The sequence below is a fragment of the Chelonia mydas genome, chromosome 7 (genome assembly GCF_015237465.2).
Source record: "Chelonia mydas isolate rCheMyd1 chromosome 7, rCheMyd1.pri.v2, whole genome shotgun sequence".
NCBI lineage: Eukaryota > Metazoa > Chordata > Testudines > Cheloniidae > Chelonia > Chelonia mydas.
This window is the reverse complement of record NC_057853.1, coordinates 59,896,256-59,914,947: the sequence shown is the minus strand read 5'-3', so window position 1 is coordinate 59,914,947 and position 18,692 is coordinate 59,896,256. Positions and strand designations below refer to the sequence as shown.

Below are 18,692 nucleotides of genomic sequence, written 5' to 3'. Positions count from 1 at the left end.
TTAGAGCAGTTGATCCTCCAAGCAGTGATCTTGCTCCTGAGACTTGGGCCAGTCATAAATTTCATTTGTTTGCTTTCATATAATGTTTTGAATTTGTCAAGTTTTGGGGGAATGTGCAGACTCTGGGGGCCATGATCTCGCTATAATGGCTGTTAGTTTTGAATCTGTCATTGCCTGGCCTCTAAACAGCCTACAAGACTGTGTTATATGTAACTACAACAACCTTCACACACTTGGAATCTTCTTTTCAAACCAGTTTCTTGCTCATATATACTTTTGTCTTTCTGTACCTTTTATTCTTTTTCACAAGACCAATTAATTTTGTAGCCCATTTTAATTAAGTGTGAATTTAATTTTCTTCTCATTTTGTAGTGATTGAGGACAGAAGATCTTAACAAATAATTCTTGCATTGCCGACTTAGACTTATTTTTCTTTTCTGTAGTTGTTAAACAAACCAGAAAATTGCTGTGGACTTAAGGAAAGTCAAATACTTTCTCTGCTTTGCGACATTGGTACGTAATCTGCTGCCTTTCTTGCCTTTTCATGTTCCCTATATGTAACTGTTTTGATGTTTCAACAAAACCCTGCAAAAGCAAGTTGTCAAAACAAAGCAGGTATCTCTAGTAGTGGAAGGCTCTTTTGTCCTGCTTACTGGGATAATTTGTGACACTTAGGGCTTGTCTGGAGGTTTAAATCTGCCTTAACTTCAGGTTAGTCGGGCGTGAAAATGCTCACATACACCGTGTGCAGTTCATTACAGCACATTAGACTAAGTCCACGCTACAGGCCTTACAGCAGTGCACTGTACCGCTACAGCTGCGCTGCGGTAAGGTCTCCTGCGTAGCTGCTCTGTGCCAGCGGGGGAGAGCTCTCCTGCCAGCATAATTAAAATCACTCCCAATGAGTGGTGGTAGCTAAATTGGCAGGAGAGCATCTCCTGCTGACATAGCGTGGTCCATACTGGCACTGTGTGAAGCAGCTCTTATAATATTAGATGCTCAGTGTCATCCTCTTGTTCCTCGTCCTGCTTTCTCCGCTGCTGCTGAGGGAAGAGCTGCATCTGCAGCCACATCTCTGCTTGGTGATGTGGTGGGTGAAGTCCAAAACCAAAGCCACCTGGTTTTGAGTGCTGAAATAAAGCCCAGTGCAAGGAGTGTCTGCATATTCACAGTTGTCAGCGTAAGGTCCATGCTGGCCAACAGCAATTCAAAAATGGTGCTAGCTACCCAGAAAGGAAGCAAGGGATTGAGAGTGTAGAACCATAGGATTTAAAAAAAAAATAAAATAAAATTTGAACTTGCCTGGCTTCTGCTATGCATCCCACAATGCATCCTGCAATATGCAGAATGAGAAAAATTCAGAATGCACCCAGTTCAGCAGCAAAGAACCATGGGATTCCCTCCGAGAATGCCATGCACTTAATATGCAATAAACCTCGCCATTTGTTGCGAATTGAAAGAGGGCACAGCCATCCTGGATGCATGCTATTAGCGTGGCTTACAAATTGCATGCTAACTCAATGTGGATTAACACCTCACCATGGTGTAGTCAAGCTCCTAGAGTTGTGTTTCCTGAGAAATTGATGAATTTGTATTGTCTATATTTATCATTCAACCCAAGATGGTTTAAAGAGCGTACCTGCTAAGCATATTTTACTAATAGTAAGGAGTTTGTGAACACATGATCTATATACATGATTCTCTTCTTCTTGGGACTACAGGGTGAGTCAGATCTACCAAAAGAAATCTGTTTGCTTTTGCAGGGAAGAAGTGTTGTTCTTTGAGTGTTTGCACAGATCTGTTCCACTTTAGGGGTGTGTGTTTGCCTCATGAACTGCTTTTAGAGAATATTTTTTCCTCAGCTGTACCTATGGGGGCAGCTTGAGCCCCCTCCTATCTGATGCCACTGTGGGGTGGTATAAGAGGGCGGAGCCACCTCTGGACCCCTTTCAGTTCCTTCATGCTGCCTGTGACAGTTGTCACAGCAACCTTCAATTTATTATAAGTGCTTCCTTCAGTTCTTTGTCTATATATCCTCTTATTGTTAGGAGTAAGTTCGTTTAGCTAGTTATTAGGGCTGTCAAGCGATTAAAAAAAATTAATCATGATTAATTGCATAATTGCGCTGTTAAACAATAGAATACCATTTATGTAAATATTTTTGGATGTTTTCTACATAATCAAATGTATTGATTTCAATTACAACACAGAATATAAAGTATACAGTGCTCACTTTGTACTTATTTTTGATTACAAATATATGCACTGTAAAAAATAAGAAATAATATTTTTCAATTCACCTAATACAAGTACTGTAGTGCAATCTCTGTCATGAAAGTTGAACTTACAAATGTAGAATTATGTACAAAAATTAAGTTGTTTTTGCAATGTAAAACTTTAGAACCTACAAGTCCACTCAGTCCTACTACTTGTTCAGCCAATTGCTCAGACAAATAAATTTGTTTACGTTTGCAGGAGATAATGCTGCCCGCTTCTTGTTTGCAGTGTCACCTGAAAGTGAGAACAGGCGTTCACATGGCTCTCTTGTAGACAGCATTGCAAGATATTCACATGCCAGGTGTGCTAAACATTCGTATGCACCTTCATGCTTCGGTCACCAATCCAGAGGACATGCTTCCATGCTGGTGACACTCATTTTAAAAAAAAAATGCATCAATTAAATTTGTGACTGAACTCCTTGTATATCTTCTGCTCTTGTTTTACCCGCATTCTGCTATATATTTCATGTTATAGCATCTCGGATGATGACCCAGCACGTGTTCCTTTTAAGAACTTTCACTGCAGATTTGACAAAACACAAAAGAGCGTACCAACGTGAGATTTCTAAAAATAGCTACAGCACTCGACCCAAGGTTTAAGAATCTGAAATGTTAAGAGTAACACTCTGATGCGGAAACTACAGAACCGGAACCACCAAAAAAGAAAATCAACCTTCTGCTGATGGCATCTGAGCCAGATGATGAAAATGAACACGTGTTGGTCTATACTGCTTTGGATCATTATTGAGCAGAACCAGTCATCAGCATGGACGCATGTCCTCTGGAATGGTGATTGAAGTATGAAGGGACATATGAATCTATAGCGCATCTGGCATGTAAATATCGTGCAACGCCAGCTACAACAATGCCATGCGAACGCCTATTCTCACTTTCAAGTGACAGTGTAAACAAGAAGCGGGCAGCATTATCTCCTGCAAATGTAAACGAACTTGTTTGTCTGAGCGATTGGCTGAATAAGAAGTAGGACTGAGTGGACTTGTAGGCTCTAAAGTTTTACATTGTTTTGTTTTTGAGTGCAGTTATGGAACAAAATACCTTTGTAAGTTGCACTTTCAGGATAGAGATTGCACAACAGTACTTGTAGATGTGAATTGCAAAATACTATTTCTTTTGTTCATCTTTACAGTGCAAATGTTTGTAATAAAAATATAAAGTGAGCACTGTACACTGTATTCTGTATTGTAATTGAAATCAATATATTCAAAAATGTAGAAAAACATCCAAAAATATTTAATAAATTTCAGTCAGTATTCTAATGTTTAACAGTGCAATTAAAACTGATTAATAATCAATCACCGTTAACTCATGCGATTAATTAAAAAAAATTTAATCGACAGCCCTACGAGTTATACTGGTAGTCCTAAGACTAGACTAAGTTTGTTTTCAGATACTGGCTTTTGGTACCAGAACAATGTTGTGCTCACTGGGGTTTAAATCCTGCCACAATTGCACTAAACCCATGCCAGTTAGTGATCCCCATCCAACCTGTTTAATGTGACATTGGGTGAATCCCGTATCAGTGACAAACACATCTCCAAGAGGTTTAAGCTCCTCCGAGTGGTGGACATCTTCGTATCAGCAGCCCATGCCAGGGTGGTCCTGCCAATTGGTGAAGCCATTATGGAGCCAGTCAAAGTGTTATGACACCATTCTCCTTACCCCACACAGCAAAGTGTGCTGAAAGGAAATACTACATCCCCTCTAAGGGTTATAAATACTTGTATTCCCATCCTCCCCTGGGTTCCTTGTTGGTGACAGCTGCTAATAAATGGGAGAGACGTGTACCTAGTGTCAACACTGACAGGCAAAAAGATGCAAAGGAACTGGACTTGTTTGGATGCAAACTTTATTCCACAGGGAGTCTTCAGCTCAAGAATCAAATCAACAGGCACTTCTGAGCTGCTCTGACTCCACCCTCTAGGAAAACATCATCTTTAAATTTTATAATCTGCCAAAGCACTGTAAGCAGGAGTTTGCAGTAATAGTAGATGATGGCAAGTTTTATTACCAGAACTGTTCTCCAGGACATCATGTGCAGTGCAGATGTGGTGGTTCGAAACATGGTATCAGCTGTTACAGTGAGAAGATGTTCGTGGTTACAGTCATCCAGGATTTCACCAGAAGTCCAGTAAACCATCATGGACCTCCCTTTCAAAGGTCCCTGTTTATGTTCAGATAAGATGGACGATGGGCTCTGTAGCTTAAAGGATTCCAGTGATCTATATACTGGTGAAAGAGAGGAAACATTTTGGTCATCAACAGCCATACAGACTCCAGGGTTTTCCTCCTCTGTCTCAAGATTCGCCAAGGAGAAAGGGCAGGAGTTATACAGGGCGGTCTCTACTATCCTCCTCTTCAGCATTAGTGGGTTCATGCTTTCCAGCTGCTGCATTCCAACAGGCATTTTGACGCGTTTGTTGAGGACAGTACACCAGTGTCTGTAGTTCCCTCTATTTTCTGCCCTTTGTTTTTCAGCCGATTATCCCACTTTCTAAGACTGTGGGTCCAAATAACCTCGGATCAGTGGGTCTTAAGCATGGTAGAACTGGAATATTCCCTCAGGTTCATTTATACACCCCCCCCTTTCCCTGCTCTCCTTCAGTGACTGCTCTGACAAGATCATCCGTCATTAGGAGATCTGGTTGCTTCTTCAATTGGGGCCACAGAGGAAGTTCAATTAGGCCTCAGAGGGGAAGGCTTTTATTCCTGATCCTCAAAACCAAAGAAGTTCTCAGGCCAATTGTAGATCTAAGAGAGTTAAACAAATTCCTGAAGAAAATGAAGTTGCTCATGGTTAGTGGATACCATAGCCTTGATTATTCCTTCCTGGAACATGGGGACTGATACTTAAAGAATGCTTGCTTCCATGTTGTGATTTGACACTGCCATTGGAAGTTTCTCAGATTTGTGGTAAATGGGTCCCACTGTCAGTTCAGTGCTCTAGTTTGGTCTCTCAGCCACTCCTCAGATGTTCAAAGTGCATGGTGGTAGTGGGAACTCATTTGCATAAATCAGGAGTCCATGTGTTCCCATATCTAGGGTACTATGAACTCTGTGTTCATGGATAGAATCATGGAATCAGAACGTTAATGCAGAATTCTGCTCTCCCCAGCACTGAGATCACAGCGGCAGGCAAGGTGGGCTGCATGGCTGAGCTACTGTGCAGCTACACTTGAGTCAAGCTGCTCTGGATCGGGAGCCTCCTGTTTTGTGTTGAGCAGAGCCTGAGGGGTGGGGGCTGAAGTTGGGGTGTCTCTCCATTGGGGTGGGTGTCAGGGGCGATCCTCTCTGTGTACCAGCCTCTGTGTTAGGAGTCAGAGTAGCAGCCGTGTTAGTCTGTATTCGCAAAAAGAAAAGGAGTACTTGTGGCTCCTTAGGGACTAACAAATTTATTTGAGCATAAGCTTTCGTGAGCTACAGCTCACTTCATCGGATACATGTCTGAGGAGTGGTTGCTGCCACCTGCTGTCTGAACAAGTATTTAGGCTGTGAGTGCTCTGCTTAAAGAAAGAGCATACATGCACCTGCCCCCCCCCCACCCCCCCATATGCGTGCCCACATGCTTGTGGACTTTTTGTATTACTGTTTAGCGACGTCAGTTTGGTCACCTTAGCAAGTGCTACTTTAAAAAGTGATTTAAAATGTGTTAATTTTCACATGTACTGTATATCTGCAGCATGTTTTCCTTAAATTGTAGGATTTTTTTTGTAAAATCTGTTTTCCCGTTGCAATCCAATTCTGAACATTTTAATGAATTTATAGAAAGGCTACGTAATTGTTGTCAGTGTATCAAAGAATTTTGGTTTAAAAAAATCCATAGATTAATTTTTTAAAAATGGGAAAAAATCTGAATAAATCTGAAAATCCATAATAAAACATTTCATAGGGCCCTATGTACCTGGATAACTGGTTGAGGCTCAGGTGTTACACAGCATCTTCACTATCGTATCAATGTTCAATGCACTGGGGCTCCTGGTGAATGGGACAGATCAGTTCTACTACCTGTACCCAAGATAGTTTATTGGTGTGGTCTTAGATTCCACAAAGGCCAAGGTTTTACCACCTCAATCCAGGTTTGAGATGCTACAGGATCTGGTGCTATGTCTGAAATCATATTCTCTCACCATGGCACACAACTGCCTCCTGTGTGGTTCATCACACCAGGCTACACCTCAGAAAGCTTCAGCCATGGCTAGCATCTGTGTATACCCCAAATCAACAACATGTGGAAAAGATGGTTCAGGTGCTAATATCAATTTTGTAGTCCCTGGATTGGAGGATAGACCCTCTGAAACTTTGTGTGGATCCCCTTTGCCCCCCCGTGACCGACCCTAACTTTAGTCACACACTTCAGACCTGGTCTAGGGCAGCAAGAATGCCTGATGTGTGTTCCTGCTCCTGGTGGCCAGCATCTTCTCATTACTCCTCCTGCTGAGTTGGACTGGGGTCTAGAGTCACAGCAATGGTATCTTTGCTATACTGCCTTTTCAGATGCCTGCTCTTGGCTTCCATTGCTCTGCCAGCAGCACTGCTAGGAGAGAATAAAAAGCACCAACTCTATCTCGAGTCAGCACAGCTCTCTGTCTAGGGAGATAGTGTTGGTCTTGGCTGGTGAAAATGTCTTCTCTACACCCAGGTGGGTGTATCTGCAGGAGGAGCTCCTGGAGAATGGTCTAATGAAGTCATTCCAAGGAAATGTCCAGCCAGATACACTTTTAAATGGCTATATGCATGTTAACAACACTGAATTGTATAGTTCAATAAACAAATACTGGAAAGTGGAAACTTACAAGTAATGTTGCAAAACAAGTCTTAACTCTGTCTTGTATTCCTGCCTGCCTTCGACTTTTAGGAAAGGCCCTATGTACTCTGTGGGGAGCTGCATCTAAATTCTTTGGCCTGGCCTATAGGGTCAGAGATTTCCCTAGTGGCTGGCTGGAAATTCTGTGGCCTGGCCCCGAGGGCCTGTGGTGCTCCACTCTAGCTGGCTGGAAATTCTGTGGTGCCTTCAGGAAAACTCCGACTTTTTAAATTAAATTACATACTAACACTAATAATACGGTATCCCTCATGTGTGTTCCTGACATAACATTCAGCTTATTTTACTGTGCCTCTACATTGCCAGTCCTCCATTTCCTGCAGATTTTTGTATTGACTGTGGATAAGTGCATTTTTGAAGCTGTAAATTATGGATTGAAGATTTTTAGCAGCTGGTATGGAAGAGGTGGGGCTTCTGTTACCTGGCTCATGTGGGGAAGGCATCTTGGAATTGTGAGCTAAGCACATTAGTTGGATATTTCTGAAAAAAATGATCTGTAATGAAATACATTGTAGCAGGGTTGAAGATTCACCAGTGCGGCACCTCCTGCTGGTAGTCTTGGGAATTAGCTCTTGTCCAGCCCAGAGCGCCCTCTGCAGGCCCATGGCTCACCTGCCTCAGGCCCCTGTGTGCTTCCCGGACCCCGCTGCCCCTTTACCTCAGGGTTCTATCTCCAGCAGTAATCCACAGACTGGGTCTCCCCTCCCAGGGGAACCCCCAACCCATTATCCCCACCTTGCCTCAGTGGCTACTGCCAGTCATCATCTAGCTCCCACTCAGTGGGGCAGACTGCAGTCTGTAATGGCCACTCATCATTGGCAATGGGGTCTGGACCAGCTGTTTCTGCCTAACCCCGGACTGTACCTCTGCAGCCCCAGTACCTTCTTTAGGCCTTGCACAAGGCCTGCAGCCTGGGGAGTTACCAGGCTGGAGCTCCCCAATTCCTCTTGCCTTTCCCCAGCACTACTCTACTTCAGGTACCCTTCTCTCCCAGGCAGCCAGGTCCTTCTCTCTCCAGAGCTAGAGAGAGACTGACTCAGCTTCTGGCTCACAGCCCTTTTATAGGGCCAGCTGTGGCCTGATTGCGGCGTGGCCCTAGCTGTGGCTGCTTCCCCAATCAGCCTAGCCTTTCACAGGAGCGGGGTAACTGCCCCACTACATACATAACAATGTTCATGGTTATTATTAATTGTTATGTTTCAGAGTTAACATATGGTGCAGATTTAATGGTTTGTAGTGTGCTAAAATTAAAAAGTTGCACTATTGCTACTTATTGCCACATCATTAACAATTGTTTGGTTTGGGGGTTTTGTTGCTAGAATCTTGGTTTCGCTTGCACATTACCAAGCCAAAAAATAAACACGAAGTGCATGCACAGTTGAATCCCAAAAGAGCAAATATATCTTCATTTTAACAAATTCCCTTTTTCCTTCTGTTTTCAGCTCTGTAGTCTCATAGGGAAACCCCTAGTTTGATCATCTTATAGGTGTGGCTCAGTGCCCTTGTGTGGATAGGGGAAGAGGATGCACCTTTTTAGATGGTTGTATTTAGTGCTCAGGATTTTGTAGTTAGTCTGATCCTGTTTCTTCTTAAATACATACACTATGAAGGAGAAGAAAGGAAAATGCAGCTGTAGTAGAGAGAGAGAGATTGGAACACTGAGCCTGGTGCAAAATTTAAGGCCTGAATCAGAGGCTGTAAACCAGGGGTTCTCAAACTGGGTTGGGACCCCTCAAGGGGTTGCGAGGGTTATTACATAGGGGGTCGTGAGCTGTCAGCCTACACCCCGAACCCTGCTTTGCCTCCAGCATTTATAATGGTGTTAAATATATAAACAAGTGTTTTTAATTTGTAAGGAGGTTTCTCACTCAGAGGCTTGCTATGTGAAAGGGGTCACCAGTACAACAGTTTGAGAACCACTTCTGTAAACCAAAGTCAGGCCATATATTAAAGCAAACGAACATAAGTTCACTGTCCAGTACATGAACTTGGCAAAGTTGTTGCTAGTGTACTAGGCTACGGTATTTACACACATATATTTTAACTAGTACAAATGCATCCAAATTTAGTACAAAATAAAATTTGACAAAATAATGAATAAGGATGTTTTGTCCAAGATATTAGGAACAAGGGGAAATAACAAACAAATGTCATAAAACGTGTATAAGGGTATGTAAGTTGTTTGTTTCAGTCTATAAATGTTGCCTTCACCCTTTGTGTGGCTGAGGAGACAGCAAAAATTCCTTCTGCTCACTAAGCTGTTCCTTGCCCCTGGGCACTTACATGTTAGTGTCCTTGTAGCTCCTATAAAACACTAGTACTGTGCCTTCAGGGCAATAAACCTGGCCAAGTGCCTTTGTTACAAAACTGTGCCTGTTGTCTTTTTTTATAAGTAGCATTAAGGTTTGCTAAATTAGCAGGCTGCACTGTTTGCTATTGCTGATAACGCTGGAGCTCCAAGGACAAAAGCACCAAGGGGCCAGAACAGCATTACCGAGGCAACAACATTCCATCCTTCAATACTTAGCAGTATAAGAATGGCCCAACTGGGTCAGACCAAAGGTCCATCTAGCTCGGCATCCTGTCTTCCTACAGTGGCCAGTGCCTGGTGCCCCAGAGGGAATGAACAGAACAGGTAATCATCAAGTGATCCATCTCCTGTCGCTCATTCCCAGCTTCTGGCAAACAGCTTCTGACACCATTCCTGCCCATCCTGGCTAATAGCCATTGATTGACCTATCCTCCATGAATTTATCTTGTTCTTTTTTGAACCCTGTTATGGTCTTGGCCTTCACAACATCCTCTGGCAAGGAGTTCCAGATGCTCCTAAAAAAGAAATGTCTAACTAAGGGGAAGTGTTGTTCAATCAACATTTAGTTGAAAGCACATTTCTGATTGAACCGACAGAGATGCTTCCAATTTAAGAAAGTTTCTGGCCTGTAATTCTGTAACTTCATGAGAAGTTTTGTAACCCCTATTTAGTGCTTCCTTTAGGTCAACAAAAACTCAGTTCTCTGCATTCCTTTGAATCTGTTCTGTGCTTTCTTTAAGCAACCCTTTACATAACATGCTTTTAACTTAAAACAACCTTTCATTCACTCTGAACAAAGACTATTCCAACACCTTGCATCTCACTGAGATAAGTGAGGCAGTTGACACTTCTTAGACCAGTTGTTTCAGGCTTTCTGAAGGTGCAGGAAGACTGATGTAATGGTTTACACTCAGTTCATGTTTTTAATGCTTACTTTGCAACCATAAGCAATTAAAAAGATTTAACAAGAAGTCCAAAACATTTGATGTTTGGAGCACAATTATCCTGCAAGGTACAAATTCTGTAGCAGTCTTGAGTACAGGGGCCTGGATTATAAGGTGATGTGTTGGGGTGCATTCTTGTGGTGCTGGGATCTGGCACCTATGCAGGTCAATGTGTAATGCACAGCTGATGGGCAGTTTCCAGTAGAATAATCAGGGAGACTCAGTTAACTGAGCTGGGGGGAGATGTCTAGGGTGCATTTGACACCCTTGTGTGTCACCTGACTTGGGGACTGTCCTAAAGGGAGGGTATAAGGCAGAATATGGCAGCAATGTGCTGCCAAGGGCATGTGGAGTTTCCCAGGCTGCACTTACTAGCTCCCATCTTCCTTCCACACAGAAAGGGTAGAAATATGGCCCCAATTTAGGTGTATGTAGTACTTGGAGGGCTGAGGCTTCTTTGTGCTGAGAGAGTAAGGTAAAGGTAGATTTATATATTATGTCATAAAGGATTGACCCTCCACGTCTTGGAAAGGTGAGAGTAGAAGATACTATGGAATTTCCAGGTTGTTTTGGCACAGTGGGGGAACTAGCCTGGGAGGTCTGGTCTAGTAAAATGGTAGGTGAGGAACCTCATGTGGCAGGTAAAATACAGCATGCTGCTGTGTCCTGCAGCAGGAGAGTGGGCTGGAGAAGACAGCTGTCTGTATGAGGTGCTTCACCAGGCAGTTGATAGGCCAGCTGGTTGGTGGCCAATAATGGAAATGCAGATGGCACTTGGTAGGGTAAAAGGTTCTCTGATTTGTTAATGCGGTGTGGGGAGGTTACAGAGGTGAAAGTGTAAATTCGCCAATTACAGAATTTTATTATACTTTAAACCATTCTTGTTTTGAAAGGGAAATACATAGACCTTAACTTTATTCTTTTTTGGTCAGGAAATCGTATAGAGGTGTTAGAAATTCTTATAACTTGATTTGTACTGGTACTGGTGCTGTTTCTGTTTCTTATGTCAAATACTTGATTTTATTCAGGGTCGGGTATCCAGTATTTGCATGAAAACAGAATTATACACAGAGATCTAAAGCCTGAAAATATTGTTCTCCAGGATGATGGTGGAAAGGTAAGTCATATAACTGTGCCAAAGAATATCACCTTTGGTGTCCCAAATATCAGATCTGGAAGTCATGTAACAATTTTGCCTTGACTGATTGAAATGAAGAATGCTACTGCTTTCTTATTTAGTATAGCACTGAATCCCATAGAATGATGCTCATGCAAAAGACAACCATGATTTTAATAATGTTCATATTCCTTCTTAATATTACAAATTCTATTTGCTTATCCTTGAAGACTTGTCAATTGATCAGTCACTTTACAGTAAAGTATCAACTATTTTTTTTAACCAGTGTTTTTGCTTCCTGCCAGTATCAGCAATGTGACATTGATTGTGTCCTGGCGTATGTTTTGATTTCTGCGGGGTACATATCAAGATTGTCCTTGTGCTCAGTTGGATACATTTTTTAGTAAAAGCGGTATTCTTGATTTACTATTTTTCTGTTTACTTTTCTTGATATCAAAATACTATATCTTGTAAATTCTCAAAAGTTTAGATGCTGTGTTCAGTCAAGCCTGATCCAATTAGTTTCAGGACAATAATGAATTGTATGTGCATGTTGATGTAAATGAATGAGCTTGGCTTACATGGCTGAACAGCTCTGTGTAGCAGTTCATGTTTTTTTTTTAAATCTTGTTTGTGGATTTGTTCCCCCCATCCCTGGGTTTGACTCTGCACCTTTTACTTTGAATTTGCCCTTTTCATCATGCTTTATCAAACATTTGTCTTGGATATTGACAGATAATTCATAAAATAATAGACTTGGGATATGCCAAAGATCTGGATCAGGGAAGTTTATGTACATCATTTGTTGGGACCTTACAATATTTGGTAAGTGTTTTGGTTTTTTTCATGTTTACAGTTTATTTTGGCATAAATTAGCACAATTCTACTTACACATGTTCCTCAAATCATACATTTTCCAGAAATAGAAAAAAATACATTCTCTGGAGTTTTGTCATTTTAAAAATAGTATGATATTGTTTTTTAGGCCCCAGAACTCTTTGAGAGTAAGTCCTACACTGTTACTGTAGATTACTGGAGCTTTGGAACAATGGTGTTCGAGTGTATTGCAGGATTTAGACCCTTTTTACACAATCTACAGCCATTTACCTGGTAAGACATTTGCTATGAGAGAGGGTGCCTGGGTTTGATAGAGTTGCTCTTTTTGTGGGGAGGTGGCTGTATGAACTAGAGCAGTGGTCATTGAATGGTCAGTCCTAGAGCATCTCCCAGTTGATTGCGATCTCCGGTGGCACAGTGTGTCTACCGTTAAGGCAGATTCCTTGCCTACCCTGGCCCCACGCCGCTCCCGGAAGCTGCCAGCGTAGCCCCGCGGGGGGGTGGGGGGCAGCAGGAGTCTCCTGCTGCGCACTGCTCTTGCCTGTAAGCACTGCCCCCACAGCTTCCATTGGCCGGGAGAGCTGTGGGGGCGGTGCTTGCAGGCAGAAGCAGCGCGCGGAGACAGGAGCCCCCAGCTTCCCTCCTCCCCCAGGGGCCACAGGGGTGTGTTTAGCCCCTTCCAGGAGCAGTGTGGGGCCAGGGTAGGCAGGGAGCCTGCCTTAGCCTTTCTGCGCTTGCCGCCGACTGGGAGCCGTCAGAGGTAAGTGCTGCCTGGTGGGAGGCCACACCCCAACCCCCCTCCCTGAGCACCCTCCTGCACCCCTGCCCCAGCCTGGAGCCCCCTCTCAGATCCAGTACCCCATATCCCCTCCTGCACCCCAACCCCTGCCTCAGCCCTGACCTCCCTCCAAGAGCTAGCACCCTGTACCCCCTCCTGCACCCCAACACTCTGCCCCAGCCCAGAGCACCCTCCTGCACCCAAACTCCCTCCTAGAGCTTGCATCCCTAACTCCCTCGTCCATCCCAACCCCCTGCCCCAGCCTGGTGAAAGTGAGTGAGGGTGGGGGAGAGCGAGTGATGGAGAGAGCGGGGGATGGAGTGAGTGGGGTGGGGCTTTGGGGAAGAGGCGGGGTAGATCCTGGGTTGCTCTTAGATTCAAAAAGTGATCTTGGGCGTAAAAAGGTTGGAGACCACTGAACTAGAGCAAGTAAAATAAGAGTACATAAAGTCAGTTTGTCCACAGAGAATTTTATTTTATAGGCATGAAAAAATCAAGAAAAAGGATCCAAAGCACATTTTTGCTTTTGAAGAGATGACTGGGGAAGTTCGGTTTAGTACCCATTTGCCACAGCCTAACAGTCTTTGTAGGTAAGTATGTTTATAGTTTTGTGCACATTAATCTCTGAGTTTTCTTTTAAACCATTAAGAGCCAATAGTGCATATGACCAGATTTATTATTTCAGGTAGTTTTGCAAGAAAATGGCCACAATTTTACTACAAATCAAAAATATGAAAATTGCAGCAGGTTTCCATTGGTTAATGTGTTTTGCAGCACAATCAAAGCTAATATCTAGCAGTTGTCTAGAACTTTATCCGAAACTTTGAAGGTTCTTATGTTTTATGAATGAAAAAGAGGATTACTGGAGTACTGTGGTTCTCCTTAGAGTAGTTGTCCACGTGTACATTCCACGACTGATGGTGCATGTGCACCTCATGTGCCAGAGTTCAGTCTTATGGCCGGAAGTATCCGCCCAGAGTGTATGTGCCTTGAGTCTTGTCATGCTCTTCTGCAAGGGGATATAAGAGAGAAGAACGCTAGTTGCCATTAGTCCCTAACCACCTTGTGACTTGGAACACTCATGGTATCTGAAACTGTCAGCAACCTTCCCTACCAGTTAGTTAGCTTACAGTTAGTAAGCTATCCATTTCAGATGTGTTCCAGATCTGCTAGGTAATATGTATCCTCTACGCCTTTCTCCCATTTCTTCAAATCTAAAGAGTAGTATGGAAGATAAAGCAGACAATGCCCTTGTAATTCTGGTTGTTATAGCAAGGGCAAGATTGCAGTGGTTTCCAGTTCTCCTTCACAGATCTTGCACCCACACCTGCAGTCCCTATACGTAACAGCATGGTCTATAGGACTAACTGATCTGGGAGAATCTTGTTTGTCAGATGTGCAACACATCATGCAAAACTTCTGAAGCAATCTATTCATAGTGCTATGACCTCAAGTGGGTAAGATTTGTCTTCTGGGGATCTGATCTTCATTGTCTGCAACAAATCAGCCCCTGCTTACTGCACCTGATACGATCTAGTATCTGTATCCTCTCTGAAAGTCCATTTAGCACCCATTTCAGCCTACCACGTATTAGAAGACAACAGAACCTTAGTTACCCATTACTTGATTGAGAAGTTTGACAGGTGTGGTGAATGTATAGCCACCTTGCCACCATGGGACCTTATCTTAGTCCTTACTCAACGTATGAGACCGCCCTTTGAGCCAATAAATTAGTGCTCACTGCTTGATCTATCAGTCAAGACAGCATTCGTTATAGCAGTATTATCGGCCAGAAGGGTAAATGAACTGCAAGTCTTGATGGTGGAACCAGTTTTCCACAAGGACAAAGTTGGTCCTCTGTCCACATCCTAAATTCCTGCCCAAGGTGGTAACTGATTTCCATCTTAACCAATCAGCTTGTCTACAGATGCTTTCTCAGATTTCATGTGCATTTAGGCAAGTCAGTACTCCACAGACTAGATGCTAAAACGGCATTAGCATTCTATTTTGATTGGACTAAAAACTTTAGAAAGTTCCCAGATCCTTTTATATCCTACAGAGAGAATAGTTAAAGGTCAGGCAATTTCATCTCAGTGCTTGTCTAAATGGGTTACACTGTGCATTGAAGAGAGCTACACACTAGCCCGTGTCCCTCTTCCTGTAAAGGTTCCACTAGGATTAAGACAGCCTTAGACATATTCCCATTACTGAATTCTGCAGATCTACAAAGTGGACATCTATAAACACATTTATGAAATGTTACTTATTTAGCATTCAGATCTGACATGCACTTTGGTAGGGCAGTACTCCAGTTGCTGTTTAATTAGGACTCTATCCCACCTTCTGCAGAAGACAATATTGCATAACAAACTATCCCAACAGTGGGAATGTGTCAGGGGCCTCTCGAAGAAGAAATTCAAGTTACTCACCTGTAACTAGGGCTCTTTGAGATGGACTCTGCACATTCACATTCCCTGCCACTCTTCCTTGGGGTCCTAATAATAATCTCAGACTTGAGGAGGTAGCGGAAGGAACTGAGGTGACTGGAGTGCCACGCTCCCTTTCATTGCCCCTCCCTCAGAACATGCAGCAACAGTGAGGAGAAGGGAGGGATGTGAGAGCTCTCCAGTTGGCACTGCTCTGGAATGTTCCACAGTTAGAGCTGCACTACAGCACATCCCAAAAGTGGGAATGTACAGAGTTAATCTCAAATGTCAGTATCAGATGAGTAATCTTCATTTCTCTTGCCCCCATTTGGAACTGGGGGCCTGGGATGGGATTGTCTACTTGCCAAGAGCAGCAGCAAAGGCATACTCCTCTCCTTTTTTCTCTCTATGGCGTGAACACCAAAGACTAACTGGGACCATTGAAATGCACATATTAAATACAGGCGAATTGTTTTTCCTTTAATAAATAAATAAAGATTAAATCTACATAGACCGCATTGAAGTGGGGTGGTTTCAAAAGTCAGGAGATGCAGGAGTTAATGTTCCAGAAGCAACATTCTGGAACCTTCCGCTGCCTTGTTCTTCCTATTTCTTGTTTCACATGTAGATTTCTATTACAGTTTCATGTAAAACATGTAAACCGTACACTATACTGGATTCCCAGTGTGGCCAAGATAATGTTGTTGTTGAAACCTTAACTTTTGCCTTGCCTATGGTGTAACTGTTTTGACCTTAATGTCGTAGTAATAATTTTCTTGTATTGAATAAGTGTAACTACTTTATCAGAGGGAAATAAAACAGAGGATACATACTTTGGGTGAAATTCTAGTCCCACTGAAGTCAATGGGATTTTTGTGTCTCTTAGTATTTTTTTTCCTAGTACTGGTAGAAAACACGTTTGAATTAACTGGACTCTTCGTTGTAGAATGCCTGCCTTCTTTGTTTGTATTACACATGTCAATGTATGGTTTGTTTTTGTTTTGTTTAGTATAATTGTAGAACCAATGGAGAGTTGGTTACAACTGATGCTGAATTGGGATCCACAGCAGAGGGGTGGAGGTATAGACACAGAAACCAATCGACCGAAATGTTTCCTGTTAATGGATCACATACTGAATTTGAAGGTGCGTTTTTAAATGTGTTATCTAAATACTGATGGTAAAGACCTCTCAGTGGACAATGAATGTGCTAATTGAGTGGAAATCCTTGCACCCTCCAAATCCAGTGTCGGGGGATGCATTCTTCCTTTCCTCAGAGAGAAAACACTTCTACCTTAATTCAGTTCATACCTGAAGGCAAGAATATTAGTAGTAATGTGACTCTTTCACCCTTATTCTGGAAGCATAAGGGTGGCCTCAGACCAATATGTGCCACGTATTAAGGATGCACTATTGACAGTAATTAAAACTCAATTTATCTAATCAGCCTAACTTTTATTTATCTGTATATCAGCACATCTTCTTTCTAGGACAGCGTATCATTTAGCCTGATACCTTAGTGCCATTTGTCTCTTGAAAGAAATTACGACTAGAAATGAAGATGACTTTGTTCTTGGTTTTACAGATAGTACACATCTTAAATATGACTTCTGCCAAGATTGTTTCTTTTCTCTTGCATCCTGAGGAAAGTCTTCATTCACTTCAGTCTCGCATTGAGCTTGATACTGGAATAAGTACTGGAAATCAAGAGTTGCTTTTGGAGATGGGAATTTCCCTGGATCCTCGGAAACCTGCTTCCCAATGTGTTATTGATGGTGTGGTAAGATTATTTCCATTTTACTCCAGTTGTCATATCTGTTTTAAATTTTCACATTGAAAATCTCAGGGAAAATTAATTGCTTTCATTTCATCATAGTAGAGATTGTAGCTTAAGCTGTGATCTTTCAGTTTAGTTAGTGGTTAGATAAGTTCTAGCACCGCTTGCTTTACAGATTTAATGTGAAGTCAAGTGAGTGGCCATACAGAATTCTACTCTTGGTGCACATGTACCCCATATGCATGAGATCACATTCTTTTGAATATCAGTGTCTGCTGTGGCTGTGCTTGTACCCCTCTTCTTCTCTTGCTTCCTTGTAACAGGGAATAAGGGGTGTGGCAGCTGCAAACTGCACTCAGTTCCTTCTTATCGCCTGTGGCTACAAGATAGAAAATCATAATGTCCTTGTTCTTCGTCTAGTGTCCTCTGCAGTATTCCCACTCTTGGGAATGCGCCAACCGGTCAGCTTGGATGGGGGAACCTTCTGGTAGTGTCTGAGTGCTCATGTGCTCCTCCCTCCCCCCCTCCAAAAAAAAAAAAGTCCGATACCAAAATGCTTAGGAGAGAAGTGTTCTCCTTCATATTGCGATGTTTGCCACACATTTACTCCTCAGGCCCATGGAGAGAGAGAGAATGGATTTCAGGCCGTTTTGTTACACAAGGCTTGTCAGCCAAATCTCTAGGATCGGATATAGCTAGAGGATCTGAGTGGAAGGATAGTACTTCTGGATCCAAGAAGGCTTCAGTAGTTAAGGCTTTGGTTTTGGGACCGAACTTCACTTCCAAGTCGATTTGAGCTTGCAGTAGCCAAATCCTCTCATCCAACTCCAGAGATATTACAACCTCCATCAGAGCTTGCTCTAGCTAAGGATCACAAAGCTCAGGAGAAATTGCCTCAACCAAGCACTTCAGTTATGAGGAAAAGAGAGGCCAAACTGAAGCATATCTCAAGTGGTTCTTTGGGCCATTCAAAACTCAGCGTGGATCCAAGACCTAAAGATATAACAACTAGGGATCATTCTAAGGGAATGGATCTGAAAAAGAGACCAACAGAATCCTGTACCTCAACTACTAAGAATCCTTCAGTTACAGTGCAGGTTCACATAGATCCGCAACATAGACTGATCTGACTACATATCATTTTTCTCTGAACAAGAGACCAAGACAGGAGCTTGAACATGATAGATCTCCAGAGACTGTCCTCCCCGCATCTAAGACTCCTACTGCCTCTCCAAGAATGTCTTGTCTCCATTCTCTAGATCCTAACTTCGTTCATATCTCCTACTGTTTCACTATTGGATCAGGGTTGGAGCCAGATCTGATGATAGCATCTAATAATCAACAGTTTCTCTGAAACAGGGCTTTCCTTCTCTAACAGACATCT

The 18,692-nt window shown here is 42.7% G+C and overlaps 1 protein-coding gene across 2 annotated transcripts in view; it reads left to right on the top strand.

The window, feature by feature from the left end:
* The window catches only part of CHUK (component of inhibitor of nuclear factor kappa B kinase complex), an 87,873-nt gene that overhangs the window by 12,074 nt on the left and 57,107 nt on the right, over nucleotides 1–18,692 (top strand). For both annotated transcript variants that reach the window (XR_005226303.2, XM_037905624.2), the window contains exons 4-10: nucleotides 444–513; nucleotides 11,403–11,491; nucleotides 12,227–12,316; nucleotides 12,477–12,601; nucleotides 13,589–13,696; nucleotides 16,542–16,677; nucleotides 17,117–17,311. Coding sequence is in view for 1 of the 2 variants with exons in the window: in XM_037905624.2 (XP_037761552.1) it covers nucleotides 444–513; nucleotides 11,403–11,491; nucleotides 12,227–12,316; nucleotides 12,477–12,601; nucleotides 13,589–13,696; nucleotides 16,542–16,677; nucleotides 17,117–17,311 (813 nt within the window). In the remaining variant the exon portion in view is untranslated. The remainder of the gene's footprint in view (nucleotides 1–443; nucleotides 514–11,402; nucleotides 11,492–12,226; nucleotides 12,317–12,476; nucleotides 12,602–13,588; nucleotides 13,697–16,541; nucleotides 16,678–17,116; nucleotides 17,312–18,692) is intronic.